The sequence below is a fragment of the Chionomys nivalis genome, chromosome 16, assembly GCF_950005125.1.
Source record: "Chionomys nivalis chromosome 16, mChiNiv1.1, whole genome shotgun sequence".
Taxonomy (NCBI): domain Eukaryota; kingdom Metazoa; phylum Chordata; class Mammalia; order Rodentia; family Cricetidae; genus Chionomys; species Chionomys nivalis.
Genome location: NC_080101.1, coordinates 24,785,217 through 24,812,510, shown reverse-complemented (window position 1 = coordinate 24,812,510; position 27,294 = coordinate 24,785,217). Strand labels below are relative to the sequence as shown.

General features: G+C 47.3%; 2 protein-coding genes across 4 annotated transcripts in view; both read left to right on the top strand.

The window, feature by feature from the left end:
* The window catches only part of Tdrd7 (tudor domain containing 7), a 62,846-nt gene extending 47,522 nt beyond the window's left edge, over positions 1–15,324 (top strand). For both annotated transcript variants that reach the window (XM_057790859.1, XM_057790860.1), the window contains exons 14-17: positions 2,102–2,212; positions 4,073–4,575; positions 8,028–8,188; positions 14,373–15,324. In XM_057790859.1, coding sequence (XP_057646842.1) covers positions 2,102–2,212; positions 4,073–4,575; positions 8,028–8,188; positions 14,373–14,593 — 996 coding nt within the window. In that variant the 3' untranslated portion in view covers positions 14,594–15,324. The remainder of the gene's footprint in view (positions 1–2,101; positions 2,213–4,072; positions 4,576–8,027; positions 8,189–14,372) is intronic.
* A 3,651-nt stretch (positions 15,325–18,975) lies between these two features.
* The window catches only part of Tmod1 (tropomodulin 1), an 82,929-nt gene continuing 74,610 nt past the window's right edge, over positions 18,976–27,294 (top strand). For both annotated transcript variants that reach the window (XM_057790354.1, XM_057790353.1), the window contains exon 1: positions 18,976–19,095. The gene's annotated coding sequence lies outside the window, so the exon portion shown is untranslated. The remainder of the gene's footprint in view (positions 19,096–27,294) is intronic.

Below are 27,294 nucleotides of genomic sequence, written 5' to 3'. Positions count from 1 at the left end.
ATTAAATATTATATTCTATTAAATATTTATATATAAGTAATTAGTGTATGATACATAAATGACATATAATTAATTGTGTTCTATTAAATATTAATGGTCATCGTCCATTAAATACTTAATATTCTGTTAAAATATAAATAAACTGAGTATATATTGCATATTCTATGAAATATTTATATTTAAATTAGCTAAAAATATATAAATACTATGTAAATAAATAATGTGATTGAATATTATGTTATATTAAATATTCATTTGCATTAGGCATGATGAGCATGCTTCTATAATCCCAGCACTAGGGAGGTAGAGGCAAAAAGATCAAGAGTTGATGGTCATACTTGGCTGCACAATTAGTTTAAGGTTAGCCTGGATTCCATGAGATCTGGTCTCAGAAAACAGCAAACAAAATGGATGACATAATGCTCCTCTACTGTTTCCTCGAAGACACCTTCACCTTCAGGACTAGTATAGACAGCACGGTTTGCTGTGACTAGCATGGCTCTTAGCATTTCTCGAGTCTCCATTGCTTTTTCTGACAGACGGTTATAGAGAAGAATGCCTTTTATCCTCTCAGTATGCAGGCACAATACTGGAAGTCCACAGCCCTTTGAGAGCTGCTGTTGCTGTGACACAGTTCTGGCCCCCATGTCTCCTCATGGCTATGTCCACCTAGAGCCAAATCATAGTGACAAGGTTCCCTGGCTGGAAAGGGGCTTCAGGCCTCCGACTGCCTTTCTGAAAGTCGCATTGTACTCCCTTCTTTATGCTGCAGTGTTGTGTGTAACAGGCATTAAACACCTTTTTGTTTCTGTTACTCTTCGCCAGATTCCTTATTTGTTAAGTGTGATGACTACTCATTGCAGGTCCCTTAAGGCCAGCTTTCCCAGCCTCTAGTTAGCATCTATCTCCCCAAGATGTCTAAGTCACAGAAGGAAATCCAAAAGGTTGTATTCAGCTCTCGATTTTAATGTATTTTAAACTTGAATAGAGCCTGGTGTTGGTGGCGCACTCCTTTAATCCCAGGCAGAGGCAGGCGGATCTCAAGTTTGGTTCTTGCATTCGAGGCCAGACTGGGGTACAAGAGCTAGTTCCAAAACAGGCTCCAAAGCTACAGAGAAACCCTGTTTCAAAAACAAAACAAAAAAATTAAACCTAAATAGATTGCCAGGATTTTTAAAAATATTATTTTTCTCTCAGTAAAGTGTTTATTTCTAGCATCTATTTTAGTCATTTAGAAAATCTGATTTATTATGTGCCCTCTTTTGGTGGCAGAGCTGCTGAGCATTCTGTGACCTTTCCTGCCAGCAGAACCTATACTTACCTGTGCACCAGCCCATCAGGCTGCCTCCCTCCCTCATGCCTCTGCCCACAGGCCCTGCAGAGTGCTCTCTCCACTCTGAATGGCCTGGTTATCAGCTGCAGCTTTTCCAGGGACAGAGGCTATGAGCCTGGGGAAGGGTGTGCATGATGGAGTGGGGCACTCAGAGAGAACAAGAGGAATCTGAGGAGGGGTGTGGGATAGCTTTCATGCCTGTCACAAGATTTTCTCCCTTGTGGCTGAGGGACTTCTCCCTCCTTGTGGCCTTCTGCAGTAGCTCGGGAAGCCAGGGAGCACCAGGGGGACTGAGGCACTTGGGTACCTGCAGATTTAGGTATCTACCCTCTCTTATCCTCCTTGTCTTGCCTCCTGCAGGAGGTGCGCAGCAGCCATGGGTATCTCAAGAGATGCTAACTGAAGTAGATAAGCATCCTTTGAGACTCCTGCAGTGAAACCAGGTGGTTGCAAGTGTCCCATCTGTTTGACTCTGTGATCTACAGGCTGCTCTATTGAGCTATTTAATCATCTATAAAATGGAGCACAGAATATGGTAGACCAGAAGGATGATAGGGTGACAAGCCCCCTGGCCCCTGGGTGGATTAAAAATATAATAAAAGAACCAGTAGCAACATAAATAGGCAGCATAGCAGACAGTCAGACCAAGACTGTGACTGCTGTTGTCTGCCACAGCATCTGGCTTTAGGGAGACAGATGCTACCTGTAATACCTGTTTTAAGATGGTGTATTTGCTCCACACCACTTTGTATTTTGTTTTGTTTTTAGGCTATAAAGTGCTGCCTGGCTGATCTTCCGCAGTCCATTAACATGTGGACACCAGATGCTGTTCTTTGGTTAAGAGACTCTGTTTTGAATTGCTCGGACTGTAGCATTAAGGTTAGTTATCTTATGGGTTCTGGGATGTCTGGGAAGAGCCAGAGCTCAGGGTTTGCACCTCACTGTTGTAAATGGACACCTTCACACCAGACATTTTTTTTCTTCAAAGAGATGAATCATACATGTAACTGTAAGATATTTAATGACTAATTTCTATTTAAAGAGTTACCCCCATCTCCTGTATTACTTATTCCTTTTCTCCTATTAATAAGGTAGCAAGGTACTTGGTTCTCTACTACAGTTTTGCTAAGTGAAAAAAAATTAAATTGACTCCAACTTTGTGATCATATCTCTGGAAAAATGTTTATGACAATAAATATACTATCTTTCCCTAAAGCAGAGTGGATTGTGAACAGGTCATCCACTGCTAGCCCTGGGGTTTGTGGACAGGTCATCCACTGCTAGCCCTGGGGTTTGTGGACAGGTCATCCAGTACTCCAGTGCTAACCCTGAGGATTGTGAACAGGTCATCCACTGCTAGCCCTGGGGTTTGTGGACAGGTCATCCACTGCTAACCCTGGTGCTTGCCCATTTTTTCCTGAAGCTTCTTAGCTTGTTGCTTGAATTTCTAGGATGAAAAACATTAGATACTTCTCTTAGCTCTTAAACCCATACAAATGGTATTATTGTGTGTAAATGTGGAGCTGAAATCCCTTGATCAGTAGCTTCCCAAAGATCTAAGTCATTTCCCCCAGCTCTGACCCTCTGGCCCTGTGCCTATGGGGTCTAGGCTGCTGCTGTGTAACATACGCATTGCATGCTCCACACTGCGTGATTATGCCTTGTTTATGGTCTTCATTTATTATATAGTAGTAAGTGTTTTCTCACCTACTGGTAAAGACCAAGGGTTGGGTACACAATAAAACTACTACTTGTTTTTCCTTTTGAGGTAGTCTCTTGTTTTGTAGCTCTGGCTGGACTGGAACTTGCAAGAATCCTCTTGCCTCCGCTCTGAAGTGCTACTATGATTGGCTGATGTCATCACTCTTAGCCTTAAAAGTATTTTGTAATGGTTAATTTTAATGGTACTTCTGTATCATAAATACCAAAATGATTTACAAACTGAGAGAACACACTTTTCAAAGTCAACTGTCCTAGATGGGTGGGTGCCTTCTTGGCTTCTACCCCTCTTCCTGCTTGTGTCCCTGTCTTCTATTTTGTGTCCTCTTTGATGATAGAGGTAGGAGGAAGTGTCCCCTTTTTGTTCTTTTAAGACATGGAGGAGCTGATGAGAATCACTAAGTCGCCCACACTCTGAGACACCCATGGTGCTGTCCTAATGGCCGCTGCATGGTCTTCCCATGTGGACACGCCCTGGCAGAAGGGATGCATGGGAAGTCAGAAGGTCTCCCCTTTGGTGGACTTGTCCTTCTCCCCTATCCCCCTACTCTTCAGTGTAGCTGGGGAGGGAAGATGGCAGACTAAGGGCAAACAAAGAAGTAGGACCTGAGGGCCCAGGTAATCGCCATCCTGGAGTCCTCTGCTGGATCTTTTGCTATCGTCCTGACTCTTAATGCTGAGGATGGCTAGCAAGTGCGTGGAAGCTTAGTGTATTCGTTCAACTCTAGATTTTGGAATGTCATTAATTTAAAGATGTTACATTGTACCTCTTCTCCTCAGTGGCAGCAACCACTTCTTGCATTACGGGATTATTTTTCAGTTGTTATTTCCATAAGATTTGCTGGTGTCTTAGAGATGTTTCGCCTCAGTACCTATTAGACTGTGAGAGGTCATTCATCTTACCATAAATTACTGTTCTACAAAATACTCTGCTTTGATATTTAAGATTAATATTATAACTGCTTCTCAGAATTTAGTGTCAACATGGATTTTCTAAATTTCTTTTTACATCTTCCAAAGGTTACAAAAGTGGATGAAACCAAGGGGGTTGCATATGTGTATTTATTTACTCCTAAGAACTTCCCCGATCCTCACCGCAGCATTAACCGGCAGATCACAAACGCAGACCTGTGGAAGCACCAGAAAGATGTGTTTCTGAGTGCCGTGTCTGGTGCAGTCAGCTCGCCTGGCAGCAGGAACGGCAGCACACCTGCACCGGGCAGCCCTGGAGAGGGTCTCAGAAAGAGCCACCCAGAGGTCATCAGGAAGCCTCTGCTGGACCACACCAGCTCCTTCTCCTTGGAGGAACTGCCCCCTCCAGTCCACTTGTCAAAGTCAGGGGAACACATGGATGTGTATGTGCCTGTGGCCTGTCACCCAGGCCATTTTGTCATCCAGCCTTGGCAGGAGATCCATAAGCTGGAAGTGTTGATGGAAGAGATGATCCTGTACTACAGCGTGTCTGAGGAGCGCCACATAGCGGTGGAGAAAGACCAAGTGTACGCTGCCAAAGTGGAGAATAAGTAGGTCCTGGGTGGGGCCTGTGCTCCTCGGCTAAGAGTAGGTAGAGTGCTCAGTCAGGAGATGAGGGTCCTTAGTTTCCCCAGGGATGCTTGGCCCCCACAAATGAGAATTTTGAGTGAAATACGGATTTGATGAGTTGTGTACATTTTTTCATGTTTAAAATGATAACATTTATATAAAACTCCAGTAACCATTTTTCTGTTAGGAGTTTTATGCATAAAATGAAGTCTTACCCTGTTCTCCTATCAGAGAAAATGTTTTTATTCAGAAAGTAATTCTTGCTTTCATTTAATGGCTTTTTAAAAATTAAATGTTTATTGTGGAAAACTTAGAGAACAAAAACCTTAAGAAACTGAAACCAGCTTTCCAGACACTATTTGTTAAGCTCCTTCTGTAATTGTTCAGTTCCGTCTGTGGATTTGTATCACTGGTAAAGCTGTACAGTGCTGTGCTTGCTTTTTCAGAACTAATATTCTGTACTAAACAGTTCTCAGAAATAGCTCTGGCTGAGGATAATCTGTCTCATGGGAAAGCAGAACTAGTGTTCTCTTTGGTCAGTAGGTTCCCAGAGCTGTGTGTGTTACAAATGATAATAGGTATTATTATAAATAATAAACCATTGTTTCCACCCCTGATTATGTAGTAAGAGAGTCTTTGGGAAGAAACTGACTAGTTGAAAGATGCCCAGGTGCCCAGCATATGCTGTCATTTGCTTCCTGGCACTTGTGGCACCTTCTTAATGATGTCACGCATTGTTTGTTTCACTGTCCCTGGGCCCTCATGGGGTGGTATTTGGTGTGCTGGGTGTCCTCCAGTGGAGTACAAGCTCCCCACTCCGCACTCATGCCGTGGGGTCTTAGGAAACGAAGAGCCGCCTTAGGAGAGACAAGTGCTTAGTGCTGAACACAAATCAATCTCTCTCTCTCTCTCTCTGTGACACACACACACACTTTAAAAGATCAAACTGCTAAATTTTTACGCAAAATAATTTTTTATTTAAGGTAGTAAACGTAGGCATATAGAAAATGTCATTTTTATGGGAGGAAAAAAACAATTTTTGACTCTAAAATGTGAGAAAGAGTAATGGTGTTCACTTTGAAAAGCACGAGCCTGCGTCCTCTGTAGACGTCCCTCTTACCATGTCACTTTGTAAGCTTGACCCGGTTTGACTCAGTTCATATACCTTCATCTCAGCAAGGACTCCTTACAGGATAATTTATAGCAAAACCACCCTCGCATTAGCTGTCCGGGGGAGGGAGGATGATTAGTGTTGGGAAGGCCTGCTAGGGAGAGGGAATTACCTCCTCACTTGCCCCCAGCTGTGCCTGTTGGCAACTCTGCCCCAGGACTTGCTGTCTTTAGCCAGCTAATTGTTCAGGGATAATAGATATTTTATAGTAAGAATATATCAATCTGTTTTTTAAAGTATCATAAGTTAATCAGTGTTAAGTGTTTAAAGCTTCTAAAGACTGGAGACCACTGAATTTTATTCCCAGCTATAAACTAACACGTAGGAATTTGACACTTTTTAAAAATTGTTGCGGTCTCCAAATCTCTTAAAGAGAAGCACCTGGAAATAGCATTAAAAGGCCTGATTCTCCTTTCTCACCCAGCCTGAGTCTAAACCTGGGGAAAAGGCCCAGCATCTGTGTTTTTAACACTCTGGGACATGTTTGCTCTGAAATTGAGGTCTAGTCCAAACCAAGCTTTTATGTAAGCTCCTGGCTTCAGAGTTCAGCTCCTCAGAAACACCCCACTTCCTGTCTGAACTTTTTCCTGCTCTGTACTCAGTGGACTGGGAACACTGGCCACCATCATTTGTCCCTGTAGCCTGAAGACGATGCTGTTGGCAGAAACCACGTGTATTTATTGTACCCCTTCTGTCTCTTACAAATGGGCTGCCTGGTGTTACCACCAGGAAATGCCCCCTCCAGTCAGCTCTGCAGTTTCCTTCAGCTTATCTTCAGATGGTGGCTGTCACTTGCTAAGTGTCTGTTGTAATGCCAAGGCTTGAGCTAGATGCTTCCAATCAAAAATAAAATGTTCTACATGAGTAACCGAGGCTCAGGCAGGAGTGACACCTCATCAGGACAATGGGCCAGGGGTTTCCCATTCAAATGTGCTTGACTTCCCAACCCCAGGTACTTATCACGAATCCTTTCTGTGTCCCAGCTATCGAGGCTCGTGCATTCTTGCCTTCTACATCTTGAGTCTGCCCCAAACTGGCCTCATCATAGGCCACTAGCTGTGTTTTCACCTTGGGGCTGCTCTAAGCTTCTGGCTGATAAACTTGTTTCAGAGAATGCCTGGTCCTGCCACCAGAGGGCAAGTCCAGTAGGCCATTCAGCTGCTAAGACATCCGTAGATGCTTTGTCTTGAGCTGTGATGAACTGCCCTCTTCCTACGGTTGAGATCATAGACTTTAGACTGGTCCTTCATAGGTTCACCTTGAAGTCTGTTTTGTTTTTATCATTTTAACTAGTGACACAGACCCAATGAAGAAAACACACTCGTGTGAATTTCTGGTGCTTTTAAGCCAAACTAAGTGCTTCTCTGTGCCCGACTGCCCTTTGCAGGTTGATTATTTTAGGGGCAAGCTGGGTTTTGTGGGGTTGTTTTGTTTTTTTAACATTTTTTTGCATGGGATAATTCAAATAATCTATTTTTCTTTTCATTTAATTTTTTTAAAAAAATTTAAAAAGTTAAGTGCATGCATATTTTACTTGCATGTATATATGTGCCTACAGAGACCAGAGAGAGCATTGGGTCCCCTGGAACTGAAGTTAAAGACAGGTGTGAGCTGCCATGTGGATGCTGGGAGTTGGACCTGAATCCTTTGGGAGAGCCCCTGGTGCCTCAAAGTTTTTTTGTTTTAAACAGAGCAAACGTATATTGGTTGAGGATAAGAGAGAACTGAGAATGGGAGGGGGCCCAAGGGAGGAACACCCTAAAATAGCCTTTGTTCAAAACTTGGAATCCCTCCCCAGCCTGCCGCCGAGTCCTCTATGCCTGCATCACCCCTTACTGGAGCCTCATGGGGTATTTTCTCTCCAACCACCATGTCTTCTCAGCTCTGCTGTTTCGCCTCAGGCAACTCTCTGGCTTCTGCTCATCCCTCCTGCATCTTCCTTTCCCTCTCGCAGACACGGACCATGTACAAATGTGGCTGTCTTGCGTGTCTCCAGGATGAAGGGATCCCTTGCCTTGTCCTGACCAGCCCCATGGTATCTGTTTCAGCCTGTGGATGATTGACAGTGCAAGAGTCACTGCCTCCCCCCATGAGCCCTATCAAAGGACTAGCACAGCCGGCAGTGGTAACCCCTGAAGAAAGCAGCCACAGTTGCTTCCAAACTCCCATGACTGATTTTTCTATGTACCCTGTAATGCTTGCTTCCCTTTGGAATGGGTGTTGACTTCGGCCGTTTTTCTTTTCAATCCAATGTGATTCCAGGTGGTACCGGGTGCTATTAAAAGGAATCCTGACCAATGGGCTGGTGTCCGTGTATGAGCTGGACTACGGCAAGCATGAGCTAGTCAACTTAAGGAAAGTGCAGCCCCTAGTGGATGTGTTCCGGAAGCTGCCATTCCAGGCGGTCACCGCTCAGCTTGCAGGTAATTTCTGCAGTGTGACTCGGCTGCAGTGGGGTTTAAACCCTCCTCTATTCCAGGTTCTTAACAGTGCAGGATCACTAGTTAGCCTTCTGCATGTTGTTTTAGCTTTTTAAAGCTAATACCATCCTGCCGGTGAAGGAAGTCATCTTAATGCTCAGTTGTCTATTCTCCTTCTGCTTTCTGACTCTGGTTACATGCCTGATACTATTTCTAAAGCTGCAGTCCAGGGACAGATACAGGGTTGCATCCTGGTTCTCCTCATTTACAGTTTTCCCATTTGGGTAATATAATGTCCTGGATGGTCTTGTTGTCACCCACCCACCCACGCACCCCCCAGAGTTGTAGATTGAACCCAGCATCTCATTTGTATGAATGTCAAGCACAGGTCTTTAGCTGAGCTATACCCCTAGCCTCTGTTAATTATTTTGATGGGTGTAAAGCATTCCCTTGAGTCAGAATTTCCCTGTAAACAGTAGTGAAACAGTATTTCCTGTGGACAGTAATGAAAACAAGCAAAAAGCAGTGGAAACTTTGAACCCAAATACCCAAGAAGCAGAAAGTGTAATTGTTTTATGCCAAACTTTACTGCATAAACTATAGGAACATTACACAATCACAAAACATAGGGACAAATGACTTTCCTGTTTGCATCACAGTACAGCTTACAAATACATAACTTTACCCTGTATTGACACTTGGCATGCTTGTTTAGTAGCTGTACAGTGGCACGCTCTGTAGTGTTGTCTAATGAGGTCTTCCGTGCACTTCTGAGAAGCAGTTCAGATTGATTCCGCTGTAAGCAGCTACTGGGGCCCCTTAGTTTGAGCAGAGGACCTGGAGACCAGCAAGACACCTGTGCTCCCCTGGGCTCTCTGTGCCCTGCCTTCCCTGCGCTCTGTGCTGGGATATTTGTCCCTGCAGCCACCCTGTGTCACTTGACCCTTTGCTGCTGCCTTAGGCCTTGGCATCGCCTGTCCCAAACGACATGGGGCAGTCGGGAAAGCTGTGTAGACAAGGGCATGTATGCATTCTTTGCTGACTGTCCAGCTGCTGGTGGGAGGCTGGGCAGGGTCTTATTGTGAAATACTTGCCATTCTCTGGGCCTTACTGCTAGGGCTCAAAGCAGCTTCCCATGATGACTGAAGATAAATCAGAAACAGTGCTTTGTGTGTGGCGTGGTCACTAGTCAGTCTGCTTTGGACTTAGAATTTTCGTTCGTTTCTTTAGATTTAATGTTTACTTTTTCTTCATTTCCACTTTGAACACCCAAGTTTAGCTACTATCACATTTTGTCAAATACAGCCTCTCACTGCCAAAAGAACTCTCTGAGGGATGAGCACCTAGTGTCCCCGCCACCCAGCAAGGCCTCCAGCTGCCCTCTGAGGGCTTTCTGTAGTCTAACCCATAGTGCTGTAAATGTTTCCCTAAGCACTGCGCTTGCTGCATACCACACCTTCCATGTGCTGAGTTTTCATGTTCATTTAGCTCAGCATATTTTTAAATCCCTTTAGGGGTTTCTTCTTGGCCTCTAAGTCAGTTGGAATCGTGTTCTTCCTTCTTGATATTGTGGGATTTTCCTGTTAGCTTTCTGTTGAACTCCATTGTGGTTTCTGTTGTTTTGAATTGTTCCAGTGTGTTTGATGTCTCAGAATATGATTCCATGAAAGCTTAAGGATTATAATCTGCTGCTACTGGATGAAGTGTCCTGAAGATGTTGCTTACATCCAGTACTATAGTGTTGAGTTCAGTGTGTCCTGCTGGATCTGTATGCCTCCTCACATCCCCTCTCTCTCTCTCTCTCTCTCTCTCTCTCTCTCTCTCTCTCTCTCTCTCTCTGTCTGTCTCTCTGTGTGTGTGTGTGTGTGTGTGTGTGTGTGTGTTGTATATGTGGTGTACATGGGGGAACAGGGACTGTGTGGTGAATATTCATGTGTGGGGAGGAGTGTGTGTGATGTGTGTGGTGTGTATGTGCATATGCATGAATGTGTGTTTACAGGTAGAACAGGTGCTAGTGCCATAACTGTTGGTGCTTATTGGACAGCAGCAGTGTCAGCCTCCTGTTTTGCTCTGGCCTTTGTGTCTAAGTAAAGGCCTTTCCACTGGATGTGAAGCTCACTGGATGGCTGACCGGCTGGTCAGCAAGCCCCAGGGTCCTCCTGTCTCTCCCTCACAGCGCTGGAATCACTGGCATGCATCATCATGAGTGCCTGCGATTCAAATCCTTGTGCTTCCATGTTGCCTGCTGAGCCACCTCCCTAGCCCAGGTTGGCTGTTCTGGCAGGGACTGCAAAGTCTCAGCAGCAATGGTGGGTACATCTGTTTCTTCCTGCACTGCAACTCTAGCCAGTTTTGCCTGGAGTGTGGTGTGATATTGAATGTGTCCACATTAAGGATCTTTGATTCTTTCTGGAAAAGGAGCCTTTGCCACTGCATCATTGTTCTCTGTCCCCGATAGCTTTCCTCACACTGAAGTCTGCTCTTTCTCAAATGAATGTCCCTGCATGATCATTGTCATGTGATATGTGTGTCTTTCAAGTAAGTTTCTGTTATATGCATATAACTGGGTCTTGCTTTTTTATGTACTCTGATCATCTCTTTTAAGTCATGTGCTTAGACCAGTGATGTTTAAAGTAATCACTTTAAACATTTAAGGACTAGGGAGGTAGGTCAGTTGGTAAAGTGTTTGCTGCCAGCACAAGTTTGATCCCCCAAACCATGTAAGAACGTCTGGACTTGGTGGCTCCTTCATTGTAACCCCAGCATTGTGGCAGAGATCTTGAAGGTTCCTGGCCACTTAGCTCAGCACACTCAGCAAGCTTAAAACCAGTGAGAAACCTTGTCAAAGAAACAAGAGCCAGGTGGCTTCTGAGGAACAGTACCCAATGTTGGGCCCTCTGACCTCCACGTAACAGTTGCACACACGTGCAGATTACCTGCATTTACATGGGTACCCATACATACAATGTCATTATCAATATAGCTAGATTAATGGCCACCACATTTATTAGTTTTCTAGTTATCTTTGTTGATCATTCTTATTTTTTGCCTTCCACACTCTGTCTGTGTGTGTGTGTGTTTTGAGGCAAGGTCGCCCATAACCCATGTTGCCCTCAAAGTCATTATGTAGCCCAGGCTGATCTTGAACTCCTGATAGTCTTGTCTTCGGATTGCCAGTGCATACCACCATGCCTAGTTGGCTTCTGTGTCTTAGTTAAGCATGTTATAGGAGTCCATCTTCTTGCTTTAACACATCAATTTTATTTCCTTTTCTAAAGACTGGCTTTAGTCTGGGGAGGTGGTTCAATAGATAGAGCACTTCCGTGCAAGCCTGAGGACTTGAGTTCAGTTCCTAGAACTCACATAAAGGCCTGGTAGGCCCGACGGCCCACCTGTGGTCCCAGCACTTCAGAAAGAGACAGGGAATCCTGGGTAGCTCATCTAATGGGATCAGTAGACTCTTGGTTTAGTGAGAGACTCTGGCTCAGTAAACAAGATGGCGAATGGCAGAGGAAGACGACTCGTGTGCTTTTGGCCTCTACATTTATATACATGCATGTTTGTGCACCTGTACACACGGGAAAAGGGGGACCTTGTCAGTGGTTGCCCTGGGATCTGTCACCTACATTTACAGCTAGTGTGTGTGTGTGTGTTGAGATGGGATCTCATTTGTAGCCCTTGAACTCACTGTACAGCTAAGGATAACCTTGAACTCCTTTAATCCTCTTCCCTTTATCTCCCAAGTGCAGTGTGTGTGTGTGTGTGTGTGTGCGCGTGCGCGCACGCGCACGCACGTAAATGTATGTGTACATGCACATGTGTGCATGTGTCAACCAGAAGACAATGTCAGATGTCTTCCTCAAATGACTGGAAGAAGTCACTCTCCACCTTGTTCTTTAAGATGAGCTCTCAGTGAACCTAGAGTTGAGTGACTCTGCTAGGCTGGTAGGCAGCAAGCTCCAAGGATCCGTCCACCTGCCTTTTATCTCCCCAGTGTTGGGTTATGCACGTGCACCCCCACACCTGGCTTTCACATCAGGGCTGGGAGTAGAGACTCAGGTTCTCGTTCATGTGTGGTAGGCTCTTTACCAGCTGAGCTGTCTCCCCAGCACGCAAGGCTAATCTTTATTAGTGCTATTCTCCTTCACAGTTAGTACTAATACCTTACAAACTTCATAAAACAAAAGAATCTTATAACAAAATACTTTTTGCCTCTTCCCCATGTATTACTGCAGCCATTTGTTTTGCTTATGTATACAGCTTGCATAATCAAACACTTTGATGGTAGTAATTGGAGCGCCCTGTTACCTACCACTGGGTCAGTTACGTTAAGAGCAGCCCAGCAGGGCACCAGGAGGCTGAGGCAGGAGGGTTGTGAGTCTGAAGCCAACTTGGGCTGCATAGAGAGACATAGTCTGACAAACAGACAGACAAAAGAATGCATTTGCCTCCCCTCTCACTCTCTGATGCTTTTCCTGTTAGCTTAGACCCGTTTTATTTTCTTTCTCTCTAAAGGTCTTTCCTCGTTCCTTCTGAGGCAGCCTGCTCACAGCAGACTTCACCAGGTTTTTGTTTGTCCAAGAGTCCCTTTCTCCTTCTCCTCTTTTGTTTTTCTTTTCTTCTCTCCCTCCACGCCCTCCCCCAGGAGTCTTGCATGCCTGGGAAGTGCTATTGGGCCTGCTCCTGCGCTTGGAAGGCCAGGGCCACCTGAGCAGGGTGTGTAGTTGTAACTGGTGAGCGGCTCAGCCTCTTTGCCTCTTTGCAGCACTTCATTCTCTTTGCTCCTGTGGCTTCTGGTGTCGGGTGTAAGTCTGGTCTTTGTCTGTACCTGAGCTGTTCTCCCTCCTTTGGCTCCTTTCACAACTTTACTGAAGTCAGATGTGGTGTGTGCAGCGATGTGTTTACCGTCTTTGTTTGGTGTGACCCTGATTTGAGGTTGTCATTCCTGCTCAGGAGCTGCTTCTGTCCCCTGTCGTCTTCTCCTGGTTCCCACTACACTCATCTCCACACCTTCCTAGCTGTCCCAGTTCTTAGCAGTTCCATGCTGGGTCTCCTTTCCAGCCATCTCTTTGCTTCAGTTTCTGAAGCTTCTGCTGCCACATTCTTGAGGTCAAAGACTCTTTCCTTGACCCTGTGGAGCTGAGCTCTTTTCTCTTTCAGTGTTTTCCTTGTTCTCTCTCTCTCTCTCCCTCTCCCTCCCTCCCTCCCTTTTTTTCATATTTTTATATTTCTGCAGAAATCATGCATTCTCTCCTTTTGGTGCCTAGGATGGAACCCAGACCTCAGGGATACTGAGCAAGCCCTTCTCCACTGTGGTACCTCAACAGCACCATCCTGTTCTTAAATGTAGCCTGTCTCCTCCACTGAAACTCTCAGCTGTCACTCAGACTTCTTTAAATTCCTGATCTTGACTCTCCAGCATTCCTGCCATGCTGACTGATTCTGAGGGTGGTTCAGTCTCTTCAGACTGTAGGCTTGACCTTTAGTATCACGTGTTTTGGTGGAGGTGAACATGATGCCTGGGTAAAAGTCATTTCTGAACAGGCCCTCAGTGGTGTAGTGTGAGGTGTTTGGGACTGGGGGTGTCTGTAGTCCCATAACCGGGTACCACATGACTCTGGTATGAACTTTCCTAACTGTCCAGAGTCCCTCTTGAGGGGAGCAGGATGGCTGTGGGCAGGAGGGAGCTGTGTAAGAACTGAGCAGCCTCTGGGTCCTTGGGCTCAAATGAAGTATTGTGCTCTTCGTTATGACTCTCAATGTTGTAAAACAAAATGCACACAGATCATCCAGCCAGTCTTTTCTGTTAACTTACTTTTAACCTGTTGTGGGGAAACCATTCTGAAAAGAATGTCACAGTGTTGGTACTGTCACTATTCCCTCTGGCTATCTCGATTTTGCCAGTCTACAATTTAGGTGTAGGAGATGGAAGCGGTCATCACTATGTCCCTTGGTAAACAGCATGGGGTCACTTCTGTAGCAGGTCAAGGCTTACAGAAGTGTCTCCATTCAGGAAAGAAGAGTTGTAAGCCAGGGAACATGGATCAGCAGTTTTTCTGACATAGGCAGGTCTAACCTAGAATACTTCAACTACTTTGGAACTGATTAGTAGTTCTCCCTCCTGTTGACTCAGGGAAAGGCAAGAGTGGCCACTCACTGCCCCCCTCGCTCCCTGTCTTTCTCCTAGGAGTGAAGTGCAGCCAGTGGTCGGAGGAGGCTTCGATGGTGTTCCGAAATCACGTGGAGAAGAAACCCCTGGTGGCGTTGGTCCAGGCAGTTATTGAACACACAAACCCTTGGGACCGGAAAGTAGTGGTCTATCTAGTGGACACATCGCTGCCCGACACTGACACCTGGATTCATGACTTCATGTCACAGTATCTAGTGGAGCTGTCAAGAGTTAACTAACCACTGCTTGACCCCAGCAGTTAATGCAGCTTGTTCTCTAAGCAATAACAGATGTTGTAGTAGCTCTCAGAACATCTTATTTTTACTACATGGCTCTGACTGTTGTGGAGGATTGAAAAGAATATGCTTTGTTTGATGAAAGATATTTAACAAGTTTTGTTTAACACAGTTGACTTTTCAAAGAAAATTGCACTTGAATTATTAATATAATATTAGAATAAAAGGTTTAGCAATGTAAAACCCGATGTCTTAGTTCGCTTTCTAGTGCTGTGATAACCACCATGACCAAAAGGAACTTAGGGAGAAAGAGTTTGCTTGGCTTGCAGATTACTGTCCATCATCAGGGAAGCCCAGGAAAGGACTCAAGCAGGAGCTAAAGCAGGGGCCATGGAGAAGCACTGCGTCCTGGCTTGTCCCCATGACTTGCTTAGTCTGCATTCTTATACCTCCCAGGACCACAGACCCAGGGGTGTCCCTGCCCACAGTGAACTTTGCTCTCCTACATCAGTCCTTAATCAAGAAGATGCTCTGGGGGCTGGAGAGATGGCTCAGAGGTTAAGAGCATTGCCTGCTCTGCCAAAGGTCCTGAGTTCAATTCCCAGCAACCACATGGTGGCTCACAGCCATCTGTAATGGGGTCTGGTGCCCTCTTCTGGCCTGCAGGCATACACACAGACAGAATATTGTATACACAATAAATAAATAAATGAATGAATGAATAAATAAATAAATGTGCTCTGTAGACTTGCCTACAGGCCAGGCTGATGGAGACATTTTCTCCGTTGCGGCGCCTACTTTTCAAATGGTATGAGTTGTGTCAAGTTGGCACGCTAACCAGCACACTGACTAACTACCTTGCAATCGCTAGGTATTCCTAGGTATTCTGATTCTAAGGTGAAAGCATCCATTGCCACTGATGTCTGCGTTGCAGTGTTGGGGTCTTCATCAGGAACTCGAGAATATAATGAATATAATATAGTGACTCTGGTCCACTCTGGTGTCGTGATGGGTCCTAAAGCAGATTGCCCTAAATGTGTGTACATCAGTACTGATAAAGGAGCAGCCAAGCACAACAGTGTACTCATTGACAAATCTTAAAAAAAAAAATTAGATTTACATGTGTGTGCACATGCATGCATGTCACAACATACATGGAATCAGAGAAAACTTGGGAGTGGGTTCTTGTTCCTCCCATTGTGTTTAGGAATTGAAATCAGCTCATCAGTTTGGCAACATGCCTTTACCTGATTAGCCATCTCAGGCTCTCTCTGATCTCCCTCCCCAGCTCTGCCTTCTGCACCTGTGTCCAGCCACATGGACCTTTATCAGGAGCCTGGGCCCCTCTTAACCTCCATCCAAGACTACTGACATTTCAAACGAGACTCGTTTCCCTCTAAATTCTCAGCCTGTGGTTTGACTCCTTCTGCTCTAGCAGTTTTCACGTCGGTGCCCCTCTGGCCTCCCAGGCCGGCCATGAAACCTTCCCCGGTGCTTCCCCTTCTACTTCTTGTACTTTGTTCTCGGGTTTTGTTTGGTTTTGTCTCAAAAAAAAGTTCTTTCTATGTAGTCCAGGCTAGCTTCAAACTTGAGGTCCTCCTTCCAAGGCACTGGGATTATATCTACCAAGACTAGCTCTCCAGTGTAGTTGGAGCACGCCTCTCCTGATGCCCTAGATGCACTGTGTCACCAGTGAGCAGCTGTCAATGAGACGGACCCTAGTCATTCCTTTACCCAGTAGCACACCATGGGTAGTAAACTACCGTCTCTCATGGGCAGACAAGATGTCTGCAGTCCACATCCCACCTTTGCTGACGGCTGGCTAACCACGTGGTCACTGCCTGTACCATTTCAGCTTTGTAAGTGTCACGTGATCACTTCCGGCGTCACCCAGATAGACAAAATGACGCTGTGTAGGTCAGCACGTGCTGGCTAATTGATGGACAGACAGATGGGCAGATGGACGGACGGTAAGCTTTAGCTGTGGGTAAGAAGAGGTGGAGAAACCCCAGACAAAAGGCAAAACGCTGGAATAAAGAAACACACTGAAGACATCTTGACATTCTTAATTAGAATATTAGGATAGACAGCCAGGCAAAGCAGGCAGGGGAGCAAACCAAGCGAATGGATGGTGTGTGCAGTGTGAGCAGAAGGCAGCTGTTGCGTTGAGCACACTGCGTTTGAGCTATAGACTGCTGGGGAGGTGCTCCTGGGCTGTGGGCAGCGTGACGTGAGTGCACCTCGGGAGAAGTCCAGGCTGCAGGCAATTTGTTTTGAGTTGAGGAAATGTAGGGGAAACAATAATAGAAAGAGAAAAGACCAGGTTGTAAAAGGTTTTCATCTTAAACATGTATAATGTATTCTAGTTTTAAGAGAAAATGTGTATTTAAATCTGTCATGAATACATATGCCAATGACTGATTGATTATGAAATAAAAATTCTTCCAGAATCGCAAGATTTAAGAATAATTTCACCAATGGTTAGAGTAATTATTTATGGTGAAATAAAACTTTTGTACAGAACATAAATGTTTAAGTAAATTAAGACGGTGTTAATGTTTTTCATAGTGATTTCATAGTTTTTCTGACAACAGAAAGGGCACAAATCCTTGAATTGTGTGCTGTCAAAGGAAGACTTTTCTGTTTCGTTGACTTAAGAAATATTTCCATTTTTAAAGCAATCATGTTCATTGGTGTAAAGATACAATTTGTGATGTGAGGTAGCTTGACACATGGATGAATTTGGTCCCTGCCCTGGACTGCTGAAGTCCAAAATCAGTTCCAGGTGGGCTAGAGACCTGAGTGTGAGAGACTAGGATAGGAAGTGACACAGAACACCCTTACTGGGAGAGTCCCTAAGCAGGACACAGCTGGCGGAGCACAGGACAGCTGCACTCAAAAGGTCAAGAGGGCGAAGGCAGAGTGGATGGATATATGCTATTACATATGTGGTACATGTAACCATACAGTGTTGACATATTGAATATGATCAATAAAAATGGACAAGAAATTTGAACAAACATTTCCTAATAAAATCTAGCTGGCCAATAAACGAAAAGCTGTCCACACATACGGACCTGGGGCAATGCAGATCAGAATCTCAATTATTCCCTCCCAGAGTGGCTACAGTGTAGCAGTTCTAGATAAAACTTACAAGTAGTGGTTGAGCCCAGTGCTCATCTCTCCTACAGCTGAGAGAGGGCACCCTCTGACCCTGCACTTAACAGCAGCCAGGTGTGTACCCTAAAAGTGATCTCAGCCACACTGTATTATCCCGAATACAGCCTTTTAAAATAGGGTGGGTTCCTGTGAAAATACCATATTTATTATGTTCATATGGCACATTCACTCCGTATGAAACCTCTAAATTGAACAGCGAGAAAGAACAGTGTAACAGAAAATAGCCTCAGCATTGAGCGAGAGTCACCAACCTGGCAGTAAGGGAGGGTCCATAAGCAAGCGTGGGGGGTGGTGGGCACGGGCTAGTGGTTGGGTTGCACAGGTTTTCTCACTGTAAACATTCAGGAAACTACACACTAAGGTGTGCCCTGAAAATGTTTATAACTACAACAAAAATCTTAAACCTAAGTTATTGGAAATGGTGAGTCCCTGCTTTGTCTAAAGATACATGCTACTTATTCCCTGAAAGGAGCACTCTTAATAGTGTATTATAGGCCTTATAATACAAAAATATGCTTTGGAAAATACTTTCAGTACTCTCCAGCCTTTCTCTTCAGGCATCTACAGCAGAATTAGGGTTTCCCTCACCAAAAACGTTGGGCTAGTCCAACTGAGACATTTCCCTGTGTCTGTTTGGATTCTTCGGTATGAGCCATTTGGTTTTTTTTTGAAACACTGAGGCTTTGGGTGTAAGTGGTTTGTTCTGGAGAACACATTAGCCTTTTAAGAAAGCAAAACTTTCGTTCCGGTTATTTTAAGTGGTGATTTCAGACGCTCCATTCTCTCAGCGCTGTGTGGGAGAAGGCGTTCGATTCTGAGTTGAAATTATGCGTCCACAGATGATGGTTATTAAGGCCTGGGCGCGTGCCAGACCTGGCCGACCTATTGGGGAGAGGGGACAGGTTGCCTCTTCAAAGGAAGCAAGGTGTAGCCGGGTTTTATTTTACTGGAACATTCTAGACCCCGTGAGAATAAAGATCTCCCCATCTTTGTCCAGATACCTCCAACGTTGCTTAAAATCTTCCCGAGAGAAGTTGCAGAAACCGAGATCAAGGCAGGGAATGACACATTCACCTGGCTCCGGGCTTGGGGGTGGCCCTGCCGGTGGTCTGAGATTCTCCCAGCGAGTGTCGCTCCCAGAGACCTTGCTGCACCCGGGCGCCCCTGGTGGAGCGGGAGGGCGGGGAGGGCGGCGGGGTGGGGCGGGGCGCGGTGACTGCCGAACAGGGCCCGCCCCCGGCTCCCACCCGCGGCCGCCAGGGAACTCGCCCAGGCCCGGGTTTCGCTCCTTGCCACCGCCCGCGCTCGTGCCGCCTCGCATCTCGGTAAGACCCCAGCCCGCCAGCCCTAGGTCCCCCTCGGCCTCACGGGGCTCCCTGCCGCCGCACCGGGGCGCAGCCATATCTGGGCAAAATATTCAGCTGTCGCCAGCGCCGAGAAGGGACTGAGCGCGATTCCCTCTATAAATAGCCACCGCCTCGGGTGGCCTTCAGGGGGTCCGGATCCCCATCTTGGCGATCGGGTTGCTGGACCTCGAGTCCCGGCAGCCTCGCGCGCGCGGTCCTGATCAGGGTGCCTGGACTGTAGACCTGGTCGCCGAGGGACCTTGGGAGCCGCCCGGGGCGCCCCCCGCGGGCTTCGGCACGGTGCGAACTGGGCACTAGTCCGCCTGGGAATCTGGGAAGGAAGGGAGTCTGCGCTCGGGGGACGTTGAGCCCTGACCGCGCACCGATCTGGCGCGTGCGGGAAAAGTTTCCTAAACTGCTGGAGCTAGCGAGGTTTAAAGCACCAGCGGCATTCGCTTTGCGCAGCCAGGTGGGACAGGAAAGAGCCTGGAGTCTGGAGACCACTGGCTGTTGCCAACTCGGGGGTGGCCTAGGCAATCCTGTTTTGTTTTTCTCTGGACCTAGATTTCCCATTTGTAGAATAAAGTTAGGGTCCTTCGAGGGGATGGGACCCGAGGCCAAGAGAGTGGCCAGGCTTGCTCTGAACCGCCCACAATTCCTGCACCTGTTCTCCAGTTTCAGGCTAGGGATGCTGGGGACACAGCTGCAGAAGTCAGGTCCTGGCTTAAGACCCACTAGGGCCCTCGGAATAGCCTGGGAAGTGTGCCTGGGGTGCTTGGGGACATCTCTAGCCTGAGTAGCTTGGCAAACAAGTGACCAAATGAACTGGGCAGGCTGGGGGAATTCAGTTCCCTGACTATATGACACCCGTGATACTGCCTTAACCACGCAGCCCTGTTCTCTCCTTAGTTCACCTCCCTCAGCTGGTGCTCACCTTCTCCGGTGAGTCCTGAAGATCGCCTGGCCCCAACAGAGCCAGAACCTAAATCCAGATCCTGGGTTCCGGGGAAAGGACACCCATAAAGCTGATCTTTCTCCCTAGGTCACCACCACTGTTGCCCGGGAAGGGCCTCAGCCCCGTGCTCAAGGTCATGCATACCCTGCTGCAGTCGGCCTGTCTTTCCCTGATGGGTCTGAGCACCTCTGTTGATGGCTGGGACTTTACCAGGCTGGAGTAATAGTGTGAAGGTTCTCTCTAGTACTGGATTTGGAGATTCCTCCGGTTTCTCTAGCCTATCTCTGTGCTTCACAGATAAAGGAGGGAAGGGGGAGGCTAGCCAAAGGAAGGTTCCCACTGACTCCAAACCTCACAGCAAGGCAGCAGTGAAGACAAGGGACCTGTCACTCTGGCATCTTATCTCTAATGAGCTAGTCTCACAGTCCACGGTTTAGACAGCTATTGGCCCTTGGGTGCCTAGCATCCTAAGTGGGAAGCTAAAGTCCTCTAAAAATAGCCTTGGCCCACCTTATCAGAGTCTCACACCTTCTCCCTCCTCTTGGGCAGGGCTCTTTGCTGCAACTTAACTGCAGAAAGCAGGGACTAGGCGTTGTCAGCTCTAAGTAATAAAGGGGGATTGGCTCCAGTCCCAGCTCTGTTACCCACCCAGCACGACCTTGAGAAATGACCCAGTGGACAAGATGGTCTTCAGTGGAGCTGAGTACAGAGGACTGAAGTTCTTCCAGAAGCCCTCTAGCTTGCAGGGAGATCTGGCACCCATCCTGTGGTGAGGACCCAGGGGTCGGAGGAAAGTGGCTTTCCAGGAGCTAAGTGGAGATGTGGACAATGGCAGTAACTACACAGGGACAGAGTTCTTGAGAACTGGGGGAAAGCCATCAGAATTGGAGCAGACTCAGGGATCTTAGCTGCAACGTGGCAGAGCCTTCAAAAATAGGATCTGTTGGTGGCCCAACTTGTCTTGCCTCAGTTTCCCCTGTGTGCAGCAGGGCTAACAATAGTAACTACTTCATTCAGGCTGTGGAAGGGAGTGATGGCGGGCAAGCCCTGAGCTTAGAACCAGCCTTGGGAAGATGTGCTTAGTGAGGCCAAGGCAGGAGCTTAAGTCAAGACAGCTTCCAGTGCTTCCTCAAAGCTCAGATAGGATGGACGGTGATAGGCGCTGGGGCAGGGGGAGGCCCGTGTCTATGAGATGGCAAGTGTGGTTGGAGGTAGAAGAGAATCCAGGGGTGACCACAGGGTGCAGGAGAATCTGAGCAGCGTGCCCATGGCAGGATTGAGGACATGTCTCATGTCACTAGGTCTGCATGTGGCTTTTGACCCTTGGGACTTAACTGAGCAAAAAGAGGGCAAAATGAAACACGTTCCTTGTGCCCTGACTGACTTCAGTATCTGTAAAGGAAGGTGGCAGCGAGCCATGAAGGGGGAGTTGACCCTGCTGCAGGGGCCTCGTGACCCTGGCTTGCTTCTTTCAGGGATGACGTTATCTATTGATGACTTCTGCTGAGCCCAGTCATATGGCTTCTTCCGGACAGTGTTTTGATTTTTCAGTCTTACTAATGGACCAGCCCAGGCTGCCAACATTTCTAAAGAGGCCAGTTCACTTTCCCTCCGAGCCAGAACACCAGCTAGATCAATTATTTGGCTACCAGGAGTCATTATCATTTAAAGCCAGGGGCCTGCTTCTTGGGGTCAATGAGTTCAATCACGCAGCGCTGGAGCCATCTCCCTTTCCATCTGTTTTGTAACGTCCTCTGGTTTATTACTGATGCTAACAGACTCCCAGTTGCTCTCAGTGCTAATGAAGAATGAGCTCACTGGAATCAGCCTAGGACATGGTCTGGAATCTTCTGGGCTGAGGCGCTGGGTTCTTGTCTGCTAGGAAAGCAGAACAAACTCAGGCATTTATCTTGTCCCTTTCGTGTGTCCCCATGGTGATAAACTTTGGGAAGGACTCAAGATTGCAGTGCCCAGGAAGGTAGGAAGGAGGGGGAGGAGGCAGGTCCTTATACTCCCAGGGTCCCCAGTCCTAGCTGCCTTCGTTCTGGAATATTAGAGTGGTACCACAAAGCTGTTTCTAGAGATGTCTGTAGTGGATGTTTGCAGTGGCCATTGGACATTTCCCCCTGTGCCCAGACGAGCCAAGGAAAGCAGAAACACCTCGCAACCTCACTCCCCCTTCTTCATGGACTCATCTTCAGCCTGACCTTTTGGTGCCATGGCCTCTAGTGGCCTCTCAGCCCCCCCACCACCTCTGTACCTACCCGACAAGTTCTTGTGTCCAGTCTGGACAGCCTTCTTAGCCCCAGGCTCCTGCATACTGGACAAAGTATGCAGCTCGAAAGATGCTGGGTTCTCCTGTCAATGCTCTCCCTGTGTTCTCATCTTGGTCACCAAAGACACAGTCCACCAGGGTACCAAGCCAGAGCCTCCTTCCCCTTCCCTGGCCCTTCACATGATCACCCAGTCAGCTCTACATTTCCCACAGCTCCTATCTGTTCTTAGGTCCACGTGCACCACTCCAGTCAAGGACTTGGGCCTCTTCACCCGAGGCTCTTGGTGGAGTCTGCTCTCCAAACGGCTTTCCAAAGCAGAGCTATGGCTTTTCAATGCTTTTTTTTTTTGCGGGGGAGGGGCTGACTCCCCATTCCCTATTGAAGTCCAGAGATTCCTTAACATTAACAGGGTCTGGGCCCAGGGTACTTTGAAATCCTGCTAGGTCTGCCCCAGATTCTAGGAGACTTCCCCATGGTCAGAAATATGCCAACATTGTGTGTCTCCTGCCTTTGCCTGGCTCCTCCCTCTGCTTGGGATGCTGCTGTCCCGGTACTCAGCCAAGGAGCTTGAAAACATCCTTTAAAGCCCAGGCCCTTGGTTTCTCATCCGTGCTCCCTTCTAACTCCCAGAGCATCCTCACAGGGTGCTCGAACTGAACCCAGCTGCTGCCTTCTGGTGGGGCAGGCAGGAAGCTGCTGGAGGGCAGTGCTGGTGGCTCTTGTGTGTGTGCAGCATCCTCAGTGATCACAGCTCAGATGCTTGCTGTGGTGTAGGTTCTAGGAAATGGTTGGCAGATGAATGAATGAGTGAATGACTGAGTCATCACAGTGACAGGCATACGATACACACCAACTGGTATTTACATGTTTTCCCATCTACCAGACCATTGGCTCCATGGGGCCAGGGACCAGACCTGCTTGGTTGCTTCCTGTTAGGTCCCAAGCTCCTGCCAGTCCCATCACACTAAACAACCAATGAGACAGTCCATCATGTCGTTTGAAACTCAGCACAGTCCTGTGAAGGAGAAGCCTGGTTTGTTTTGGGTTTTTTTTTTTTTAAGATTTATTTATTTTGAATACAGTGTTCTATCTGCATGCATGCCTGTAGGCCAGAAGAGGGCACCAGATTGCATTATAGATGGTTGTGAGCCACCATGTGATTGCTGAGAATTGAACTCAGGACCTCTGGAAGAACTATCAGTGCTCCTAACCTCTGAGCCATCTCTCCAGCCCTGTTTTGTTTTTTGTAATCAGTGAGTGGACCCCAGCAGGAATTGGGGGTGTGCATTCCAGAATACTGAGGCGCTTTCCAGGGTTATAAACTTGAGGAACAAGGGTCCTCACGTTCTGTGTCAATGCTCCCCTCTCTCAGCCATGTGGAATCTTCCTGTACTGTAAATCCTCAGAGTCTAGCTCAATGGGTATAAAATAGGGCTTGAGAGTATGAATTTCCAGCACATACCTTTGCCTCTAACGTCTCTTATCACCACAATAAAGCAATCCTGACCTTCATCCTATCTATACCCACAGCAGCTTTCTCCTGCTGAACTTTAAGATAGTGTTTTCTAAAATCCACAGGTGAATGCTTTTGCTCAGTGGCTCAATACCAAGGGCTCCTTCTAGTCAGCACCCTGCTTATGAGTGTGGTATCAACAAGTTGGTCAGTGTTGGGGTGGGAGCCTGAGACAGCTGCCATGCTGAAGTACCAGACACCCAGGGGCATGCAGGTTGAAAAGAAACAGAGAGGAAGACATGAAGATAGCTTGCCCCATGCAAGCTCAGGCAGATAACGGAACTTTGGCTGGCAGGGCTGTATGCGATTGCGCGCAAACATTTATGTGTGTGCATCAAGTTCTGCTTGCTTACTTAAAAGCATTCGAGATGGCTCAAAATAATCCTAGCAGGGCAAGGAAACTCACAAAGACAGACTTCTTAAAGGCAGCAGAAACCTGGAAGATTGCAATCATGACATTCTTTGAGCGTCTGACTAATGTCGTGGATCCTTGCTGTAGAAAAATGAATCCATCCATCCATGTGGCAGCTCACATAGTATTTCAGGCGGTGCAGAGACCCCCTGAAACCCACTCAGAAACATGAGTGCCCAACACAGAAGAAGAGAGGACCATGTGAGGGTCCTGGCTGGACATGGCAACTGTTTCTCGACCCTCAACTCCTAGTTAGTGCTAGCAGCTGAGGAGACGAGGGCAGCCTCTTTGTGTCTGGCACAAGGAAGGGCATGGGTCTTTCTCGAGACAGAAAAGCTCCATGAGTCCCGAGTCTCAGCCTGTTGTCATGACAGCACAGCAAACGAGCTTCTTGTAAAAGCCATACCTCACCAGCAGTTTAAGAAGCTTCTCACAGTGGCTAAGAACTTGAGGACTCTGGAGCCCAGCTCCTTGGCTTCACCCCTCTGTGTCTTGGCTTCCTCCTCCATCGAGTGGGTTGTTGTCAGGATTGAATTAGTACGTGAAGGATGCTAAGGGCTGCACCTGGGACTGGTCCTCACTGGGGAAGCATGAGTTCTCGTGCTGAGCGGGGATGGTGAGCACAAGCCGATGGCTCCTGAGATTTGCGCATTGGCTCTGTGGCCTTGCTTAGCATACTGGGCTAATGTACCCACCCCCATCTGTGCCACCCGGAACTGCGGATGGCACCTTACTTGGAAACAGGGTCTTTGTGGAGATGTTAGTTAGTTAAGGTGAGGTCATATCAGATAGGGTGATCCTGTGGCCAATGGCTGGTGTCCTTATAAGGAAAAGGAGTGCATAGGGAAGAAGCCACGTGTAGCTGGAAACTGGGAGAAGCAGTGACAAGGGATTGCCCACAGTCACCAGAAGTGGAAAGGGAGTGGGGAGCAACTCATGCCCCTGTGCCCACCCCCAGATTCTCCCAGAAGGAACCAGTCTCGTTAATATCTTGATTTAGGATGTCTGTCCATTTGACCTGTGACAGAACCGGTCATTTGTCATGGTAGCTCTTAAAAGACGATGTGGTCAAGTTACTTCAGTTCTGGCGCCTAAGTCTTTTCACCTGTAAGATGAAGGTAATGAAAGCACCTGCCTCTGCCTTAGCAGTACTGCAGGCCGTAAGCCAGTAGGGAGCTTGGTGTAGTGGGGTACCTGCTGTGCAGTAAGAATGAAACTGGTCTGGTCCGGTGGGTGTTGCTGGTAGAACGCTTGCCTAGCCTGCTGTAGGCCTCAGCTTCATCCCCAACCACAAAAGGAAGAAATAAAAAAAAAAAAAATAGTCTGTACCTGGCACAGGCTGTTATCTCAGCTACTTGAGACGAAAAATTACAAGTTCAAGACCTTCCTGGGCCATTGTGTGAGCCAGGTTGGGAGATTTAGGGAAACCCTAACCCAAAATAAAGTCAAGGGTGGCTGGAAAGCTGGCTTGGCAGATAGAGTGCTAGGTGCTCCCTCAGAGTGCTCAGGTTTGGTTCCCAGCACAGACATCAGGCGGTTCACAACACCTGTGACTCCAGCTCCAGCAGATCCCCTGCCTCTCCTGGTTTCTGTGAGAATACTCGTGTGTGTGTGTGTGTGTGTGTGTGTGTGTGTGCGCGCGCGCACGCTTGGCCATCCTCATGTGTGTGCTCACACACACACAATCGTGAGAAGCTACGGTCGTGAGGCAATAGCAGCCTCAATGAGATGTCAACAGTTTTCCTTTGTGTTTTAACACAATTTATTTACCCAGAGTCCTGTTCATGATCTCCTATGGGGTCTGCATGTTTGGGGCTGAGACAGCAAGATGGTGTGTGCACAGATCTTTGTAAAATCCCATGAGTCCATTGGCAGAGTCGATGCCTAGAAATGAAACCGCTGAGTCAAAGAGTGTGTGCACTTTGACAGGCAGGGATTGCCTGGCTTTGAAGGCCTGGCAGTATCTCCCCTGTCCTGTGAGGGCACCCACCTCTCCCCAGGTTCTGTGTGGGTGGCGCCTGGCTTTTAACCAGGTGAACAGTGATAAATCTCAGTGTGGGGTTCCATCATCCATCTAGACGTTGAGTAAACATCTCCTTTTTATGTGAATTGCCTTTACTTCCCTAACCCTACAGTTTTTTCTGGATTGTTCTGTTTTTGTTGTTACTGTAAGGACTCTTCATTAAGCAAGTTAGCCTTTTATTCAAGGCACAGTAGATCTATTCTTCCCGAGTTACCTCTTGTCATTGCTCATCTGGGCTAATTTTCATAGTCTCAAAATATATAAATGTGCTTTATAAAGCTCTACTTTCTGTGAATACCCACATGAGGCCAGGTGGGGATAGGAAGATCCCAGGGGGCTTCTCTACGAGTTCACTTTCATCCCTTACAGCCATCAAATTCACAGGCACATCCACATAGCCTCTCATGTAGCCCAGGCTGGCCTCGAACTTGCTATGTATCTAAGGATGGCCTGGAATTACTGATCCATTTGCCTCCTGCTCCTGAGTGCTGGGATTACAGGTGTAAATATGACATCACTCTGGGTTTATGAGCTGCTGGGATAAAACCCAAGGCTTTATGCCTGCTAGGCAGATGACCAACTAAGCCACGTTCCCAGCTTACCTGCCCCCCCCCCCGACACCCTCCATCCCTGACTCTCCAGTGCAGGGCTTAGTATAAGCCCTGGGAGTCTTGCCTTTGTGTGGATGGGCTGTAAACCCGTGCAGTTACTCCCACAAACCCTGACATCTTTTCCTGTTTGTGTTATAAGGTTTGGCTTCTGGAGCCCCCTGAAAAGGCATACAGAGCCTGACCAGAGACAAGGTCAGAGACAAGCTAGAACCAGGGAAGCCGTACAAAGACAAGGAAGGGGGCAGCCCCAGTGCTTCTTGAGGGCAAGGAGCCGACAGCTGGAGGAGGGTGCCTTGGAATCCCTGGAGGATTTGTGTGTGTGTGTGTGTGTGTGTGTGTGTGTGTCTGTGCATGTATGTACACCTTCTGATCTGAACCACCGGCAGCT